This window comes from Sebastes umbrosus, chromosome 3 (genome assembly GCF_015220745.1).
Source record: "Sebastes umbrosus isolate fSebUmb1 chromosome 3, fSebUmb1.pri, whole genome shotgun sequence".
Taxonomy (NCBI): domain Eukaryota; kingdom Metazoa; phylum Chordata; class Actinopteri; order Perciformes; family Sebastidae; genus Sebastes; species Sebastes umbrosus.
In genome coordinates this window covers 12678335-12698904 of record NC_051271.1, presented here as the reverse complement: position 1 = coordinate 12698904, position 20570 = coordinate 12678335, and the positions used below count along the sequence as shown (strand labels likewise).

Genomic DNA, 20570 nt, shown 5'->3' with positions numbered 1-20570 from the left:
CAGAGCACTGTTTTCACTTCCATGCTGTGCTACATCCCTGTTAATGTACATTTAGGGAAGCCCGATATTGGAAAAAAATGACATTGAGATATTTTTCTCTGCCATATATATATATATATATATTGCAAAATGAAAAAATACAGGAATATTCACTCTACCCTTTGTTAGCAGCATTTTAAAGTCAAATGTTTCAATCTGGTGCACTTCGAGAGCTAAATTATCAACAATAAGAGCTAGATAATCAATTTTATGCTCTTAATTTAATCACATTGGTTGTATAGATAATATCTACAGCCAAAAGTGAAGCCAAAACATCTCGATCACCGGCTGGTGGCTGACTGTTAGATTAGGAAGCGCTTGATTTGATATGCAGCAGAGTTTTCTATGAGCAAAACACGTATTTTAAACGCCAACATCGCAGGCGATCATGTTCATTTAATTGTGGGAAGCCAACATTGTGATCGCAATTAATATTTGATTAATTGTGCAGCCCTACTCTCAATACCTTCTGACTTCTTGGCCATGTCTGTAGCACTCAGACCCATGCACATTGTTTCCTATGATGTAAATCTTTAAAAATGTGTCACAAATAATTAGTTACATTTTTAAAAGGCTTTGATTTTCTCCAAACAGCTGGGCACTGAAGTTTTTCACAAATATACAAATAGGAGTAAATTGTGCGTTTGTTGTGAAATATTTTCAGACCTGGATTGAGACACATTTGGTTTGCTAGTGAGTATTTATGGCAGCAGGATGATGTATGTGGGACTGAGTCACTGTAAACACGTATTCATTAAGGTGTGGGACATTCAGGTTTCCTGTTTGACAGGTATATGATATTACCCTTGTTGTTTTTGAGGTTGGACTCACAAACTACAGGATGGTGATATATTCCTATATACAGTGATTAATTTAATCTTTTTTATTTATTTATAGCATTAAGGATAGACATCCCTATCCCTCACATGCCAAAATCTATTTTAGATTTGAAGATATCCCTGCATAACCTCGACACTAGTCTCCTGTTCATGTGTCCCTGTGTGACCCACTTCTCACCTGCTAAATCCTGTAATCACATACCAACTTCACGTCATAAACTTCATGAAAAAAACCAAAAACGCCAGACTCCACTTTGTACAGGGTGCTGTGAGGTTATCTGATGTACAAACGTTGGACGTTTTAATGACTCAAGAGTTAAACAACAACCAAGGAAATCTTTATAAAACAGTTGCAGTATACAAAACATGCTGTTATATCATCATTTTATGCCAGTGGCACCACCAACCTTGCTACTCATTTAAGAAGGCAGCATGGTTTCAAACTTGAACACAAGGCAAGACAGAACAACACTAGCAGTACATGGGCCCTAATTGCTCCTGGTTAAAGATAATAAATTAAACAAGGTGGAATTTTATTTACAAGGGCATAAGCCTAGATAGCATGGGTGAAAAGCCTGGATTTAAATGGATGAAACATCCAGTCGGCAGTTTTTTTTATCTGTGGTGACAGTCCAAAATGTTGTGCATCACTGGCCATTGTGTGGTAGTAACATCATTTGTTCCCTAGTATTTTCACTTTGGTCCCTCCAATAATAATACTTCTTGTTACTTCTTACTGCTCTTTTTAGGCACTCTCAGTCAAAAATCCTACCCTTAATTCAGGTACAGATAATGTAAATTAATTGTAATTGATATAAAATCTGAAAAGAATTGCAAATTGAATCACAACTAATTTGATTCCTATCAAGTCCGCTTTGAAATGTAGTGTTTAGGGTTATTAGCAACTTTATCCGTTACATCTTACAGGGATAGATATTCACCACTCTTAGTAGTAGAGCTACTCGCGGTAGCTCTGCTATCTCCATTAGCTCGCAGCTTGCTATCACAGGCCACTCGCAGCCAAAAGACACAGCTTGCTTGATACAATCTGTTGTCTCAATGCAGTCAGCAGTGCCATCTGGAGTTTGAGTTAGACTAGACGGGAACAATCAGATGATGTGTGATAGAGACCTGGCAGCCTTGATGAATTGCCCGATGGAAACTCAACACAATGTTTGAGTGACATTGTATTTATTTGCCTGTATATTTTCTGAGTAGTTCTAATCTAATCTAATCTAATATAGTTATTCTAATAAATATCAGACAGTTTCCCTAGTGTGTTTGTAACAGCATTTATTCATGGCACCTAGATGTGGGCTCTATGAATAAAAGCATATACTGTATTTACTTTTCATTGTTTATGTATTTTTATATCTCAATTAAGATGTGTATATACATCATAATATATTTTCTGGAAATTTAATTGAGAAACCATTTATAGATTAAATGTTGTCTTGCATTATATATTGTCTTACTAGGGTTGGATAATATAGACCATAAGATAATAGAAATTTACCAGCAGCATGTAAAGTGTTCTCTTGGCATAAAACTGGTGTAATGATGCAGTTTGGAAGCCACTCCTACCTCTTGTCAAACTCTGTATTGTGACCACAGTAGGGGGCTATTTGATCCTTGATGTACTCATATTGTACACTTATTTATTAATGGCTGGTTATGTGTTATTGTGTCTTTCAGATTGTGAACCTGAAGAAGTAGATGACTGGTCCCCAGAAACAAGTTGCTCTCAATGTTCATTCTGCAACCTTCCCCTGGACAAACTCAGCAGTGTAATGATTCTTCTAGTCAAGATAATTCACAAATAGTGTTTGTATTTTACCTTTAGACGAGCCAATGTAAGTCAACCGTAGCTGTTGACAGTTGTAATAGTTTTATTGTTTGATATAAGATATACATTATCTTAGGATGTACTATATTCCTAATAATAAAACAGTCGGTAAAGTAACTTTTCTCTTTTTTCGTGTAGGATCAAGTACCTGCAGCCACATCGCCCCTCTCCTCCCCCTCTGATTACTCTCCCTGTCAGGCTCCGACACTCTCTGAGAACAGCCAATCAGCGCACAGGTTCCTCCAAGCTGTGTTTCACAAGAAAGGTGAGTCAGGTGTCTTTCCGCCTTGTGGTGCATGGCACAAATTGTCAAATCCCATTATAGCTATGCAGAAAGGTTGGGTTTTATGTGATGAGGTTTGAGATGTTCTTCTCTAATGTTGCTGCCGCCACATTAATACCATGGAGGTGAATTTAATTTTGTTTGTTTAAATATTACATTTGATCTATCTTTTTCACATGCAATGTCTTTGTTCCTCTGGATAATCTAGACCTTGGTCAACAGTTTATCAAAGGACAATGTCTTGCAAGTAACTGATTATATGCTAGCACAAGAGTCTCCTAAAATGTGATCAGGGTCCTTGAACTAAAAATTACTATAATTTACCATTGAACTGCTTCTAAGGTCAATATGAGTTAACAACGTGAAAGTAAATGTCTCGGTCACTCAGCTTAGAATAGGTCAGTGCTAACTTCCATAATTTGCAACTCAGCCTTGTAGTTTACAAAGTTGTAGGTAGGAGTGGCCTCTATGGATGAAATCCTGTATCACGGTGCATGAAATTGATATCACAGTATTGATATATAGAGTGATTTAATGAGCTAGGGAGAGACCCCCTGCTGTCGGCAGATGAGTCGGTCACTGTGATTACTCTGAGCAGCATGCATGGGAATGAATTACATCATAACAAGTATCTGATTAAGTTAGTTGTTCCAAATGTTTTTAGTTCCTCAAGACTTATTTTGGACTTGCAGTTGTGACAAATTGCAAGTTTTATGTCTCTCATTTTGCAGACATTTGTTGCTTTTGCTGCAAACATGCTGAGGCCAGGAGAGATTTTTGCGATAATGGATTTATTGCAAGATGTCAGAAAAACCTCTCTGAGAGGATCAAAAACGCCCCAAAATATCCTCTCTTTTCTTGTCCTATAAGAATAACAGAAATCATGCTTGTAAAGTCAAAATCCAGTCTTTTTTCTAATTTCTATTTAACCTGTGCCTTCTTCATCAGATGTGTCCCTGGGCTGTGATTCCAACATCCCTCTGGTGGCCCAGGAGCTAATGAAGAAAATGATACATCAGTTTGCCTTGGAGTACGCATCCAAGTGCCTCCTCCACACCAGTACAAATGGTATTACAACAAGGACCTCATCACCTCTGTCACAAACATCAGACGCCCCTCTGGACCTCACCGTGAGCCGAACTGGGGAGGAGAAAGAGATTGAAAGTGACCCAGGTATGGAAAGCATCAAACATATTCTGATTTAAAGCCAATAAATAAATGTTTCCAGCATCCAAAGTTTTCAAGCCTCTGATCACCCACACATGTGTGTTCAATTATTCTGGCTTATTAGACCTCTGCTCAGGTTGAAGGTGGGCGGAGCTGTGATGGGAATTTATTAGGTAACAAATCTTCATCTACCGATAAGAATGATAAAGGTGTAATTTGTCCCGCCCTAACAGGTTCGACAAAGCTAACAGGAGACTTAAGAAGATGTCACAATTAGTCTAAACACGCCCACACAGTCCTGAGCAGAGGTCTAATCAGCCAGATTAACTGAAAACACCTGTGTGGGTGTTCAGAAGCTGTATTTGAAACCGCCTACTTCATACTGCTGACGGCGCAGTATACAGTACATACTGCATACTGTTTTCCTGAGTGGTATGCAGTATGCAGTATGCAACGGTTAAAGCGATGTAGTCAAGTCAATTTTATTTGTATAGCCCAAAATCACAAATATGCCTCGGGGCTTTATAATCTGTACAAGATACGACACCCATACGACATGTATTTTGCAGTATGCCTAGACCAGACTTTAGCCTTTAAACCAGCTCTTAAAGCACTGGACAAAAAAAAAAGCCACTATTGCAATATTATCGAAAGAAATACAACTTATATTTTGTTGTTTATGTTATATTTGTTTACTTTATAAGATACTGCAGGTTTAAACTATTTATTCTAACAGCTCATGGTGAAATAACACAAACAGGATCATCAACGAGGGGAGACGGGAAATATAAAACATTGCTTGACAAAATTTACGTTACTCAAACTGATTTTTCAGTTATAGCAACAAAACAGTGGAATGATATCCCTACAGATATTAGCGAAATGTTAAAAAGGCTCATGTTGTTTCAGCAGGTATCTCTCTGCCCTGTCAGGGGCAGCTCTTTCCCTCGCCACTCTGCTGCTCTGTAGCCGCTCTGTGAGCGTCAGCACCCGGTTGGCGTGGTAGCGTGCCCGGCAGGCGCTAGCTAGCTTTCATGGCAGTTCGATTCGCTATCTAATATTGTAAAACTGGAAACATTGAAAATCGAATTAATTAATTTCTCGCCTAAAAAATTTTCAGAAGTGAATTTAGGGATGAAATGGCTACAAAAAAGTGTATTCAAAAAATTAGCCGTTTTTGGCTGCTGCTGTTGTTGTTGTAACTGTAGCCTGTACAGTTCCAGCGCTTTCTTTGTGGGATACAGTAGGTGAGGTAGACTGGTCCGATGCATACTGGAGATTCTTTCCAAATCAGTATGACATATTTTTGGCATACTGGAGATTTTGCTTTAGTTTGCATACTGCATTTTACTACATTTTAGCCAAATCAGTACATACTACTAGTATAGTATGCAGTTTCGAATACAGCCAGACACACCAACCCGACATCAAAGATTTTGCGGCGATGAAGGCTGACTGTTGCGTCGCCTCATGTAGCCTTTGTCTTGGCCAACTAGCTGCATTTGAACACACCACAAAGACTGCAGCCGACGGTCAGTTAGTAAGTACGTTCTGCGCCTGCGTGGGCGGAAATAATTCTCCACAGTAGTCACAGCGGTAGTCTGTATTTGTCATTCAAAAGAGGAAACCAGGAGACCGAGGACTGCGGATATACAAGCCGTTGTTATGATACGTTCATGAAACAAAGCGGCGTTTGCCGACCATTTTCACACCACTCACCACTTAGCTTCATTCCAGATGGCCATGTTGCTGTGAAAATATACATGTACTGGAGTGATCAGATGAGATGAAGATGAAAAATGAGGAAAGCCTTCTCTGTGTGTCCTTTTGACTTTACTCGTTGGCTTGCTTTCCTCACTTCCGTTTCTCTTCTCGTGCACTGATTCGTTTCAGCTGAAAAGCCAATCAGAGTAATTTCTTTCACCGACGAGCTCCGCCGCCGATTCAACATGCTGAATCGGCCGAAAAAAGTCAGACACGGGCAGACTTGAGCTGCCGATGCGGAAAACAACACAAAAACTAGACCGACAGATGCTCACCGATGTCCCCACACTGGCCGGCGGTCGACCGTCGACTTGGGCATTAAGACAACAGAGAGTAACATTAATGCCCACTGAAGGTACCAAACCACTGCAACTTAAACCCTAACCAGTTTAAATTAATTCTTCTTGTAACAGATGGCGTGCTCGACCTCTCCAACAGGAACTCTGCCTGCTCAGCAACTTCATCAACATCATCTAATCACAAAGCCTCAGGGTAAGAGTTTTTTTATTGTTCGGTTACCTCTGGCTATACAATGTAGTGGTATTCAGCCTTGAGGCAAAATGCACAAGGATGCCCTATTATTACTATAAGTTAAAACTGGGGGTTCTTCTTAAATACAATAAGAAAATTACGTGACCAAGGCATTTTTGTCCGAACCCAGTATGTCTAAATCATTAATTTGCACGTGAGTAAATCCCCATTTTTAACTGAGTTCAGCACTATTGTCTACTGCATTTTCTTTTAGGTGTATAGCATGGCTAACACTGGAAGCTTAGCATCAGTACTGTGTTGTGTTACTGTCGTTTTTACCAGCGTTGCTTGATTTAAGTCAACTAATTAACACCCCTCTGGCCTGAATGATATGCATATTCCTCATGTTGGGTCAGTTCATTGTTAGTCATTATGAAGAGCTAGCTTGTGTTTGGTGCTTTGGTTCTATGGGGTTGACTCTTTTATCTCTTGAGCGGTAACGTCACAGCAATGGCACCGTATTATAACATCTGCCAACAGCCCAGGATTGTACAATGAGGAGAATATTGCAGTACCTCATAACGATTTCACCTCCTTTTTTACTGATCCAGTTATGAGTTTGATTATTCAACCTTCGAGCATGTAGGACTCTCACTGAAGGATATCACAAAACTACAAGGGTTGTGCGTGTGAGCGCCAAAGTAACCCCAGCCATTCACAGACTGTCCCACCTGGACGTGAAGAGGCTTTGCCACACACAGCAGCAGTGTGTGAGAACAGACAGACATGAAACATAACAGTCGCAGTGATGTTACCAACACAAGGCATAAAGGAGTGGACCCCTCGCTCTGCACCCCCCTGTCCCCTATGCCAAAATCAAACCCCCTCCATCACCTCCATCCTGACCCTGCTGTTTGGTCCTCCCATCCCTAGGAGGCAGCGCAGGCAGAAGGAGGAGTACATTGAGAGGAGCTTGGAGCTGTCTGAGGGGTTGCTGTCCAAGGCCTTGAAGGATATACGTTCAGGGAGGCTGCAGGAGCAGCGGGCCGCGTTGCTTTATGGAATACCCCTCCACACCCTGAGGCAAGGTCTGGACGGCTGGGCTGAGGGGAGGTTGGGGCTGCTGCATCAACTCGCACCAGGAAGCAGAGATTTCAGGGATGAAGTGACCTCATACAATGTGATGTCATCAATGCTGGGCGGTGAAGCCCGTCTTGTTCTGCAGAAGGTGGCGGCGTGGGCAGAGCGGGCAGAAATTGGAGGGGCTGCAGGGGAGAACGGAGACTTGAGTTTCCCTTCATCCTCTCTTACCTTTTATCAGCCGAGTGGTCTACAGAAAACCCTCCACCAATCGTTTCCCCAGCTCAGGGATGCTCTCCAGCTCCCACCAAGCCCCACTCCCAGTCTGGAGCCACCCACGTCCCTGCGTATTCCTCAGGTCCGCTCCGTGTCTGACCATAACGGACGGTCGATCCCAGCTGAGAATGGCAGCGCCGCTGAAAACCTACATCATCGTACCTCATCAGTGGAGGGTTTTGCCAGTTCTTCGACAGCTACTGCGAGACCTTCGTCTCTCTTCAAACTCAGACCTCCTTTCTTACCACACGGCTGTCCAGGCAGTGCCAACCAGTCACCTCATCGCCTGGGACCACGCGGGTCCTCGCTGGATGATTCAGAAGACGGGGCAGGTGGCCGGGATAAAGACAAGCAACCGAGAAAGAAACGCGGGAGGTACCGCCAGTACGACCATGATCTGTTGGAGGAGGCCATCACTATGGTGATGGGAGGTCGCATGAGCGTGTCCAAGGCCCAGGGGATTTATGGGGTGCCCCATAGCACACTGGAATACAAAGTCAAAGAGCGTACGGGAACACTGAAGAACCCGCCCAAGAAGAAATCTGCCAACTATTGTTCGTCCAATTCCAACTCGTCTGGTTCTGGTACCACGACCGGTTCCACTAACTCAGGGACTCCTGCCTCAGCTGCTGACGCAAAGATGTTCTAGACCACAAAACGCCTCTAGAGCTCCTCAACACTTGAACTCCTCACCTTTGACAAGATACATGTTTTCTGGAGACACTTGTTTAAACACAACACATGCCTTTTACAAAATATATGGATATTGATATTCAGGTCTTTTATCTATGTGTCTCTAATGTGATAGTCATACTTTTAGCTGTATTTCTCTAGCTTCGTCCTGGGCTTTGACTCAAACAGCTACGAGGTACAGCGTTTTTCAGGAGACAGTGGTGCTCATTACAGCTTTTGTTCACAAGCTCCTCGTAGCTGCAATTTTTATCTTAAAGGATATGGCTTGCGTTATATTATCTGTTTGTGGTTATCGACAAATCCCACGGAAAGACCAAAACTACCTACTAACATGTATCGTCTGTGCGGCCAAAGCCTGATATATTGAAATTCGTGCGTTTTTTAACAGTTTTTTTGATTGAAATGTGGCAGATGTGCACATAAACTGCACAATATGTGCTAAAGAAGTGTTGTTTTTGTCTTAAACTTTCATCAGGTGTGACTGAAACTTTGCTGCTTTTGTCCACTACTTTTTCAGTTGCTCTCATGTGCCCCTGTTTTACAGGCGTGCATTGGATTGCATATACATACAGTCATTTAGAGATGACAGTGGAGTTCTGTGGCACTGAGGCTGTATCAGTCTGCGTCTACAAAGATTCATACTCCGAAGGATAAATCAGTAGTTGGTTTTGGTCTTGTTAACAGGATAAAATAACACTAGCATTATCCTTAAAGACCTTCAGGAAGTTCTTAACTTTGTTTTCATTGTATATGTTTGTTTTTTCTTCAAGGAGAAAAACTGACATTGATTGTTGCCCACCAGATTGCCCAGGATCAAATATGAGAAACACAGTTGTGGACCTCATAGAGCTAAGAAATAAAGTGTGACTCTCATGTTTGCTAGCTGTTAGGTTATTAGGTTATTCAGGTTTGATTCAATTCTTAAAGCTCCTTCTTAATGGAGCGTTGATGATTGTCATTTGCAGCTTTCTATCTCTCTCTGGGTATTTTACCTAGGCTACTGAAGTGACTTAGAGCCATTAAAACAGATTAAAAACTCATTGCTATCGTTAGACACCTCTACAAACAGGGAGATTGTACAGTACAAACTGCTGTGGTGGCTACACCCTCATTATGAGTTTTTTGTTGAAGAGATTAGCTTACGAAAGCCATTTTGTGTCGACATAGTTCTCCTCTCTTTGTGCAAGCTAGTCTGAAAATCGTATTGAGTGTAGTTGGAATGCAACCGTGCAGCATGTTTTAAAATGTGCACTGATAAGCTTGGGAAATGTATGTTATTGTGTACGTGTACTGTTTGTAAAAGATGTTCTTTTTATTATCACAGATATTTACTAATTCTGCTACTGTAGCTGTATTACTGTAAACCTCATACATGACTGCTGCTTAAAACTTTACTGGATCGTTTCCCTGGCACAAAGCAGCCACAACAAGCCTGTTTCAACTTATTCCATGGCGACATGCGTTGTAATGTGTTAAGCCTACGTGACAGATTATGATTTAGTGCATGGATAGGGTTAAATGTTATTAATGGTTGATTGTGTAATAGGCTACTGGAGGTTACAGTAGCTTTTGTTGTGACAAAGCTTACAGGCTTCTTTGTTTGTGTCTGGGGAAATGCTAAATGTTGCGTCTACTCTTAACGTCTGCCTCTGAGATGGGCTTATTTCCATTAACAGTGCTACTACCAAAGCAGCAGTTCAGGGTTACCCACACAAAGCTGCTTCGATTTGTTTTGCTGTGACGTCAGCCTGCCTGTGTGTGTGTCTCTCTCTAACCTCGTTGCCACATATACCTCTGAACTTTATCTGCCTATTGCCCAGTGTCAGGTTTCACATCATGCCTCTGTGTTATGATACTGTATCTACTGGGGTTTTAGTCTCTCAAGGAACAACACAGGTGTCAATGTATTGCCATCAACACTTTGTTCTTCAAGTAATTTATGATAGTCAGCCGTTTTGTTGTGAAATAATTTTTTTTAATGGTTTCAATTTAGCCCTGTGGCATTTACAGGAGATCTGCCGTGTTCTTAGCTTGCACCAGGAAGCACAGATTCTTGGTGCAAGTATTTGTCCTTGTTGGTTATCTTTGTATGTGTTATTTGTTAATTTTTGTAAAGCCGTTTTTGGTCAGGTTGTTTGGCATTTCAACCTTTGTAACTATACAAATACTGATGTCTCCGCTCCTGAATGTCTCTGCTCTCAACAGTACACAGTGCCTGTGTCTGGGGCTACAGCATAGTGCAGCATGATGTCTCTACTCTGGGAATGATCTGCTATTTATATCAAAGGGCCAGTTTGTGAACAAGCCTAAACACCTCATGAGAAATAGAAAAAGTATTTCATTGTAAGTTTAATTGCAGTATATTCTGGGAACACACCAGGGCTTGTTTTCAAACTTCAAGCTTACGGCATTTTTTGTTATTGTTAGACTGAACTGCTGGCAAATCTTTGAAACGACTTAACAGAAATCTGCTATTTATGCATAAATCAATTATTGCACTATGATTTATAAGAAGCATTTTTATTGTAGTAACCTTTTGTGTTGTTGCTGCCTACTTATTTATTGATTGTGCTTCGGAACTGTGATTTTACTAGTTTGTTTGTTGTAGTTCTTGATTTGTAATGGGGCACTTTGATTCAATGTGAAATGTGTATTGCTGCATGAACGCTTTTAAATGTGAGCCCATATAATTTATTTAGTCCTAAAATGACGCCCTTGACTATTGTGGTTGTTTAGTGCTTATGTTAAGATTAATTATTTAAGTGATTTAAAAAAAATAATTTGGTTATCATAACAAACTCAACAGTAACACTACAGAATGTAACACTCTTACACTGCATCCAGTCCAGTTGATCCCTGACAACAAGGGCTGGATTTATACAGCACTTAAATTGTATGAAATACTATCATATTCAAAAATTATGGAAATTTAAGGATATTAAAATCAATTACTTGTTTTTATAGTGAAATGAATCACTCACAGGACCTGATTTAACTGATAATTTGAACATTTGTTAGGTTTGTTGGTTGAAGTGCTGTTGAAAAAAACATTTTGGTTTAAGCGTTCTACAATCGTTCCTTCTGCTTTTAGCAGAATGTTATCGTTTGCCTTCAGCAACTCATCAATAAAACAGTTCTCTAATCAGTTGCCTGTCATAATTTTATTAACATAACGGTTTGTTTCAGGGTCTTTTTTGTTACTGTTTTCATGGAACAATTTTTTTCATGTCTTGACAAAACCTGACAATGCTGGTTAGAAAAATGGTAATCAACTTGTTCTGTCCACCCCAAAACTTTCTCATCCAGTTCAGACCACACTTGCATAAAAGTGGCTGTGTATGCAGCAAAAGGCAATCACAATGTGTGGGTTTCAAAATGTTAGCAAATGCAGACAATGCAGTGGGCTGCAGTTGGTACATGCTGCAGGCTACAAACAACTTTTATAATACCGCAATGATTAAAAACTCAGAAAATTAATTGATAGAAGGGTAATAATATTGTTCACTTTAAGTGTGCATGAAGAAATTTGGAGTGGTGTGACTAGCTGTTTGCCATGGTGTCTTTTTGTTTCTGCTGCTTAAGTCAGAAAATGTCTCATCTGTGTGAGTATGTACTTGTTGTTTGTCATTTTAAATTGGACTCAGCTAGAATAAAACTCCAATCTTTTTATTTTTTGCCTCTAGCGCCCTGCTGCCATCATTTACGGAAGAATTGGGAGATCTGGAACAGCGAGGGACTAAGTGTCGTCGGAGCTCTGCATTGGTTGCTGTTCTCAGCTCGCTCTGCCCAGCACACCGTTCCTTATTCCACCAGATCCTGAAGGTGGCACGCCAGGAGAAAATGCTGTTGGTCCTTAATCGCAGACCTGTAGATCAAACTGAATCTCACTGCTGTCACTGTGGCGTAAACCCACAGGATATTGTTAGCCCTCATGCAGTCCCATTTAGTGAATGTAAAGCCCATAACAGCAGCCCGTATTACCCTTTAATTGATTGTGATAATCAAGGTCATGGCAGCACAATGTTTCATCCAGGAGTCTCCAAGTCCAATATTAGCATCCATCACTACCCTTTAACAGACTGTAAATGTGACGCTCCTCTGGGCTCAAGCTACTGCTGTGTGCAGAGGTGCAGGATGGAAACCTACACTGTTATGTGCCCCAAGAGGCTGCACTGCATTTCCTGCCAAAGCCTTGCTGTAGGTCGTATCAACAACATAGTGTGTTCATTTGCCTCCTCTCCTTCGTTATCCAAATCCCCTTCACTGTGCACTCCCTCCTCTAGTTTATGCCCTTCCTCATCGATCTGCTATAACCAACACAACCCCCACTCTTGTCCCTGTCATTCAAACCATGCCTGTCTGACGCAGGTCAGGAACACAATAGAAAGCGGGGTTGGAGACGGGGATCCTCCTTGTCCTATCCTGAAGAGAGAGCAGAGCCCCTCTCCTCCTCCTCTGTCCCCTATCCCCTCAGACATCAATAAGAAAACTGATGAAAAGCCACCCTCCCTCCTTCACCATAGACAAGAGGAGGAAGCTGACCTAATAGTTAAAGATGGTCTTGTAAATGCAAGCCACCAGGAAGCAGATGTGGATACAGCTGCAGAAGAGGAGCGAGACTGTAGGAGCACAAGAAGTAGTCGGGCTGAGCAGAACCCAAGTGGGACTTCACTGCAAGACGTTGTGAACCGCTTCAGTGAGAAACTGGAGACAATCAGACCTATAGAGAAGGACACACCTCTGGTTTCACCGGCCGTTAATGTCTCTGAAAAGGAGCAGCCACAGTGTTCCTCAACCAGTCAGAACCTACAGTTTCAGGCTGATGCCCATTTGACTGAAATCATCACCACAGTGCTTCATACAGGCAGTGCTAGTGACTACAGTCTCAGCGAGCTGTTCAATCGCCATGATAGCAAAGAGCCCAAGTCACCTAATACCCGCTCCCGACGTCGCCAAGAAGTCCTTGCTGCTATAGCAACACCTGCTGATGATGCTACAACCAGAAGGCAAACCTTACAACGTAAACGAGAGCTTGCCATGTTTGACCAGTCCTACAGTAGGAGAAAGGTACCACTAGCAAAGAGGGCAAGATTGAAAGATGGAACTGTTACTGTAACTACATCACCCTCTTCATCTGATTCAAACCTAGTTAAAGAGGAGTCTAAAAAAGAAATGGAGGTAGATTTAGAATCTGTAGAGAGTCATAGAGTTAGGGAAGGACCACTGAACACTGTCACTGCAGAAAGTGATAGGAATGAAGTTAAAGAGGCGATACAGACCGTTATAGTAACAGAAGAATTTCCGATCATTAAAGCAGAGGAGAAAGAAAAGGAAATACCTTGTGAGAAAAAAATTCTTACCCTTTCAGACACTCAAATACCGACCCCCGAACTGCAGAGCAAGTATGGCAAACAAGGCTCAAAGGGTGACAGTATAGAAACACAGGTGATGGCAGTGACTGCAACCTCAGCAAAACAGTGCAGCAGGCCCTGTACAGAAGATGGTATGGGTAGTGGTGCTGGAAGTGATAGGAACCATGAAGAAGCTCCATCTGTCCAAAGCTCTGACAGTGACAATAGACCAGGTGAAGGTAATGATTCCCAAAGTCCTACTAGAGATAGGCAGAAATGTCAATCACACGACTCAAAGGACGCAAGGAGATCCAGGAGAAATATAGTGCCTCCACAGCGGTTCTCCTCCTATGTCACAGAGCGCAGGAAGATGTTCTATGTTGCATGTTTCTCAGAAGGCATCTTTAACCAGGGAACACAAAAGGACAAGGTTTTGACATCTGGCACCCTGGATGCCTTTTCGAAAGATCCAGATGCTGAGGACACCCAGCTTGAAGTAAGACGTGAAGCCCCTCTGTCCTCACCTGAGCACACATGGAAGCTTGCCTTTGAATCAACACATGAAGAACAACCTGGACCATCCTACACAGAGTCAAAAGATCTTTCCACAAACCAGGTCTTTCCACAAACTGTGGCTGCCAAAGAGATGAGTCCTACAAACCAGAGTTTGGACAATATGACAGATGGCAGTGACTGCGCTGCCAAGCCTTTTGGAAGGCTACGGTCATCTCGAAGAAGACTACAAGACTCAAAGGCAACTTCTATAACTCCCCAAAACACATCAAATATGGATGTCACCATGGAGTCTGCTACCTGTGTTGAGAGCCCTCCCAACTCCCAAATCCAGTACACTAGTCCAATAAAGCTCATGTTTGTATCACAGGTAAAGGATAAGGAAGGGGTCAGATATAGTCTCAAATCAGCATTTTCTGGTTCTAGTGCACAGGAACCCTTTGACCCATGTGTAGAGTCTTCATGGTCAGGGACACTTCAGAAACACAAAAGCAAGAGAACTGAGTATGCTACTTCACGTGTAAAACCTATTTCTTCGCCACTAAAGTCTGCTACCTCACCTGCTAGATCTGCTTCTCACTCGCCCAAGTCTGCTTCTTCCCCAGCCAAGTCTGCTTCTTCACCCAAGGCAGCCTCATTATCACCCAAGTCAGCCTCTTCACCAACCAAGTCAGCTTCTTCATCACCCAAGTCAGCCTCTTCACCAGCCAAGTCAGCTTCTTCATCACCTAAGTCAACCTCTTCATCAGCCAAGTCTGCTTCTTCACCCAAGTCAGCTTCTTCCCCAGCCAAGTCTGCTTCTTCACCCAAGTCAGCTTCTTCCCCAGCCAAGTCTGCTTCTTCACCCAAGTCAGCTTCTTCACCCGCCAAGTCTGCTTCTTCACCCAAGTCAGCTTCTTCACCCGCCAAGTCTGCTTCTTCACCCAAGTCAGCCTCATCATCACCCAAGTCAGCCTCTTCACCGACCAAGTCTGCTTCTCCACCCAAGTCAGCCTCTTCACCAACCAAGTCTGCTTCTCCACCCAAGTCTGCTTCTTCACCCGCCAAGTCTTTTTCTTCACCCAAGTCAGCGTCTTCACCAGCCAAGTCAACTTCTTCATCACCCAAGTCTGCTTCTTCACCCAAGTCAGCTTCGTCATCACCTAAAATAGGTTCCAGAAGATCAGGCGAAGGTACTCCAACTAAGCGTGCAGCTGGAGCTGAGAGCCAGGGATCATCGGGTGACTCAATATCTTTCCATGAAACCACTCCAAAAAGGCGTCCAGGCCGGCCAAAGAAGCTGGGACCACAGCTTGAGCAAAAGGCAAAGAGGCCAATTGGTCGACCGCGCAAGGAGAAGGCTGTGGATTCAGTAATGGGGGCAAAAACAGCAAATGGAAAAACTGTTACAACACCCGAGGACGAGAATATAAACAAGAACCTTAAAATAACAGTAGTGTACGGCCGTTCTAGGAGAAACAAGCGAATGGTGTCTGAGGGCTTTGACCAGCTACAAACAGAATTCCATGATGCTTGCCAAGCAGTGGGCCTAAAAAGTGACTTGGGCATTTTAATGCACAACTCTAAGACCAGCTCAGGTACTCAAGGTATCAAAACAGCCTCAACAGAATTGTCTGAGGAATTAAATTTTGTCAGCCCTGTAAAAGAGTCTGCCCCTCAATCTAGCAGTAACATCAAATGTCAAAAGCGGGATGATTCTGCACCCTCAAGGAAACCAGGTAGACCTGCAAAAGTTAAAATCTCTGGAATCTCAGTCACAGTAACCACAGTGTCGCCTCGGCAGCGGAAAATTCAGATAAATAAGGATACTCGGCAGTCTCCTGAAACAGTAATTCATAAGAAAGTACTCCTACCAGAATTCAAATCTGCCAAAGAGCCCTGGACAATCAATCATCAGTCAACAAGCAAAATCAGTCAAACAGAAGAAGGGATAGAAACAGAGGATGAAAGTAGAGGCAAACTGCCAAATCAGCCTGTAGCAGTGCGTCACTCAATGAGAGTGAGAAAGCCCTCGATCCACTTTCTGCATGCTGTTGCCACCTCCAGATCATACAGCCACAGTAATGCTCTGCTACGGCGCTCCAAACAACTTTTGCTAAACAAGGCCAGCAATGAAAGGAGACAGGGGGAGCAACAAAGTAGTGTAGAGACTTCAAGGCAGAAAAGACGGTTCTGTGGACAAGAAAGGAAGAACATCTCTCAGGACCTGCGCAAAGTGGCAGGGGTATCTGTAGACTCAATCTTTACCACAAAAGAGACGCTAAGGTGGTGGGCAGCATCAGCTGAGGAGCAGACTATGAACCAGGAGCTTGCCAGGAGAATACGACTCATCTCTGACACGTGGGTCTCAAACACGGTGGAGAACCAAGAAAAAGAAACTGCATGTAATTCAAATGTAGGCCTTAAAGGTAACAGTTCTTTTACCAGGAAGTCAAAACATTCCTCTGTTCGAATGCTGTTCGACTGTCCTCCTGACAAACCACGGTCCTGTAGCATGCAGCAGCTCTGCTCCTGGTTCATGCAGACCACAGAGACACAGTCTCTGGCCATTGTCAAGAAGGCAAGCTCCCGTAATCCTTACGAAATTATGCACTTCCCTCGTTCCAATAAATCTGCCAATAAAAAGAGTGTTTGCCACAGTCCTCAGGCCGAGCGACTGCGCAAACACATCAAGAAATTTGCCAAAACTGTGCCAAAAAGTCCATTGCAACATCAAGAGGCTCAAAGAAGGTTGAGGAAGAGAAATGAGGCTCCTCTATCAACACATAAGATTAGGCGACAACTTTTTGCTCCCAGGTTTGAAACAGGCAGGCTCAATAAAGGAGTTCAATGGGGGAGAAGCAGAACATCTGGCAAATACCGGACCACTCTATTAAGAGCAAGGACAAGGTTTCTAACCCGAAAAGAAATGGAGAGGTGGCGAAAGAGGCAGAGGAACAAGAAAAACAATAAAGTCACTACAAGTTGTTCAAATGGACATGGAGTGACTAGACTACAACCCAAACGTAAAGCATTACGCAGATCAGCAAAAGATCAGTTATCTGACTGCTTGGAGAACAGTTCTGCCACCGGTTCTGTTGACCAAACTCAGGAGCCTGTGGATGTAACCAAAGAGCAGAACCTCTGCTCTAAAGCCTGGAGTCCTGAGAGGCTGAAGGAATGCCGGGTGTTCCTGAGGAAGATCAACTCTCCAGACAACGAATCAACTGAGGAAGAGTGGGACTCCTGTACTGTGACACTGGATGACGGGTCACCTTCTGCATACCTCTTTGCAGGAAGGGAGAGAAAACTGGTAGGAGTTGTTAAAGCTGTGAAAACTGAAAGAAAAAGGAGCGCTGCCTCAAGAGAGCCAGCAAGGTCTGAACCTAAATCAGTCCAGGAGCAGGATGCGATGCCAGTGGGGAGGCAGAAACGCAAATACAAACGTCCTGGGGTTGCGTCTACTGAACCACCGCAACCACCACCAGTGAAGATGTTGAGACAATCGCGAATGAGGGGCCTAACGGGGCCGAGATGGTGCGACTTTGTGTTAGGTAACTACCTTGCTTCTTTTATTGAATATCAACTTTTATCAAACTTCAATTTTGAATCACTGCTAAAATCAAGTTATGCTCTCTTTCTTTTCTGACAGAAAACTAAATGAAGCATCCTCCTACCTGGGAAAGGGACTGTGGTTTAACGTGGTGCCTTTGGACATTGAGCTGACCACGTGGACTGACCATCCCACTATGGTTCAGTCTTACACTCAGCAATTATGTAGCAGTCTAACTTAACAAAAGCTTGATGTTGCACTATTTTTATCCATGTATGTACAGAAATGTTTGATTTTTTTATTGTCCACTTGCCTTCGTATAGTAGATCAAAATCATTACGTCAAACAGAGTTTTATGGGGATATCAGAGTGGCTGTATTGGAAGGAAAGGCAAAGCTTGATTGCATAAAGATAGTGCCATCTCCCCCAAAACATACCTCATTATCATGGCCACAACTTCTTTCAGACAATTGCTCTTTATTGTAAATCTTAGCCCGAAACCCTAAAAATGTACAGCCCTAAAATCCCCCAAAGTTAATTTATTTTTTATTTATAGTCACCCTTAGTTTGGCACTGTTTAAATTCCAAATTGCTAATTTAATAATTGTTCTTTTAGATTTGAAAAGCATATTGAAATTTAATGACATTCTCCCAATCCGAGCCTTGTTTCAGCCACTGTTGTATTGCAAGCCAGTAGCCAAAAACGTAGTGTGAATGAAGGACTCATTTGTGTCAACCAAGCCCCATCTTTACCCCGAACACTCTATGTATGGGCCCCAAATATAAAATGTTGCATTGAATTACAGTAATTAGCCATCCACCCTAAAACCAAACCTTTTATGTCATTCAAACAATATCTGCAAGTCTTGGCACCAAACTGCAGTTAACCCCAACATACATGTTCCAAGTGATTATGTATTCAGCCCCACAAAATGTAGAGGTATATGTAAAGTGATGAGGAAAATGGCATTATGCAGTTGTAGAAAAGTAGAATCTGATTAATTTGTTGGTTTGTGGGATCTGTCTTGTTTTAATTCTATATGTGATTGTCTTCTTGTTTTCACCCAAAGCAGATACTGTATGTTGGTGTCGGATCTACTTCTTGCACTATTCCATCTGAGATTATTAACCCCACTACACAGATTCCTCCCCCCGTATTTTGCACATCCCGTGTCCCACTACCAAACCCTACTGTAAAACTAGAGAATCTATTTGGTGCAATACAAACCCAGATGATTTATCAGTATGTAGTAATTATTTTATTGCTGACAGACGAATGGATGTACACAAGTACCAATGGCCTGGGATGTTACTTCAGTTGTTTCCATAGCCATGTAATGTGATCTTAAAGGATATTGCTATACAAACTTTTTTTTTCTCCCACCTGCTTTGTTCTCCTCAATGAAGCATAAAAAAAATAACAGATCCTTAATTGTTATAATAGCATTAAATTGTTTTGATCATAAATGTACTAGCATTATTTACTGTTTAAATGCAGGTGGGAAATGTGTTGCTGTTTAGGTTTCCCTAGATTTTCCGTTTTAGCAGCAAGAGACGCCTACCTCCACTGGGGCTCAGCTACGCCTACTGCTCTTTTGCTTATCAACCGTGTGATAGACGAGACCAGAGAGATGATCAGTTAACACTAATCTTGGATCAGTATCATGTTTAGAGGGCAAGAAGATCCAAGATGTCTGGCTGTAGGTCAAATCTTAAACCTGTAGTGTGTGTCGTGTGTCGGACTACCCTTGTATGTGTGTCACTATGGTTGCCATTTCAACATGAGGGATGTGGGGTGGCCCAGTCTTGTGATCACCGCTCTGTTGAAGAACCTGGTGCTAAACATCTGTTGTATATTTTCTTTATCATGTGTTTTTATACTGTCCATTACAGATGAAACAAAAAAAGGTGATCTGTGATTGGAACAATAAAAAGTCTTTTGAAATAACCATATTGATGCTCACTATGATTTATAGTAGACGGTGACATGTTAAAAAAAACAACTCATACAATTCCCGCTGTAGAGTTTAGTAAGATCCTGCTGTGCAGCTAAACTGAAAAATATAACATTGAGGATTATCTGATGACTTTGGATTTTTCACATTGCTCCTCTCTTGGTGAATCAAATCAATGAAACTTTGGTTGAACTGAGGCCTGTACTAAAAAGTGAGTTCAACATACCCAGGGTATCTTTTCGTTGTCTGGCTTAACAAACGCCTTACCGCTAAACGGTTCTACGACGCTGGTTATCAACTTGGTAAATCAACCCAGGGTTTCTGGCTATGAGCGCATTCACATGAAAGGGGTGGTGTTTGCAGCACGTGACCAATCACAAACATGGACAAGTCTACTCTCAGCAGAGCGGCATATTTTACAAACCAAGAGCAAACTATAATATTAGACAAATACAAAGAAGTTAAACACATAATCAGACTAAAAGTAACACGGTTGAAGCTGCCAAATGCAGGAAGGACAGCTGGCAAAAGAAAAAAAAATGCCAATGTGTGAATGTGTAAATTAACAGTCTTATTAATTTAACAGAATACTCAAAAGTCAGATATAGTCGTCTAGATGGAGCAGTGATGTATAAATAACTTTCAAATTTTAAAATTACACTTCATTATGCCCTTTGATAATGACGTGGCGTGTGTGACTATTTTAGCCTTCTTTCAGCTGCGTCCCTGGTGGTGTGAAATTGACTTGAGAGCAAGTAAAA

At 42.2% G+C, this 20570-nt stretch overlaps 1 protein-coding gene across 5 annotated transcripts in view; it reads left to right on the top strand.

The window, feature by feature from the left end:
• The window catches only part of lcorl (ligand dependent nuclear receptor corepressor-like), a 21973-nt gene extending 2166 nt beyond the window's left edge, over window positions 1-19807 (top strand). Inside the window, exons 3-10 of one of the 5 annotated variants that reach the window (XM_037765569.1) lie at window positions 2574-2665; window positions 2863-2989; window positions 3956-4180; window positions 6352-6430; window positions 12142-15291; window positions 15331-15387; window positions 15448-17855; window positions 17954-19807. In XM_037765569.1, the coding sequence (XP_037621497.1) occupies window positions 2574-2665; window positions 2863-2989; window positions 3956-4180; window positions 6352-6430; window positions 12142-15291; window positions 15331-15387; window positions 15448-17855; window positions 17954-17961 (6146 nt within the window). In that variant the 3' untranslated portion in view covers window positions 17962-19807. Of the gene's footprint in view, window positions 1-2573; window positions 2666-2862; window positions 2990-3955; window positions 4181-6351; window positions 6431-7342; window positions 11606-12141; window positions 17856-17953 lie in introns of those variants that run through there. The other 4 variants (XM_037765567.1, XM_037765568.1, XM_037765566.1 and 1 more) reach the window with 4 other exon arrangements.
• The last annotated feature ends 763 nt before the right edge of the window (window positions 19808-20570 follow it).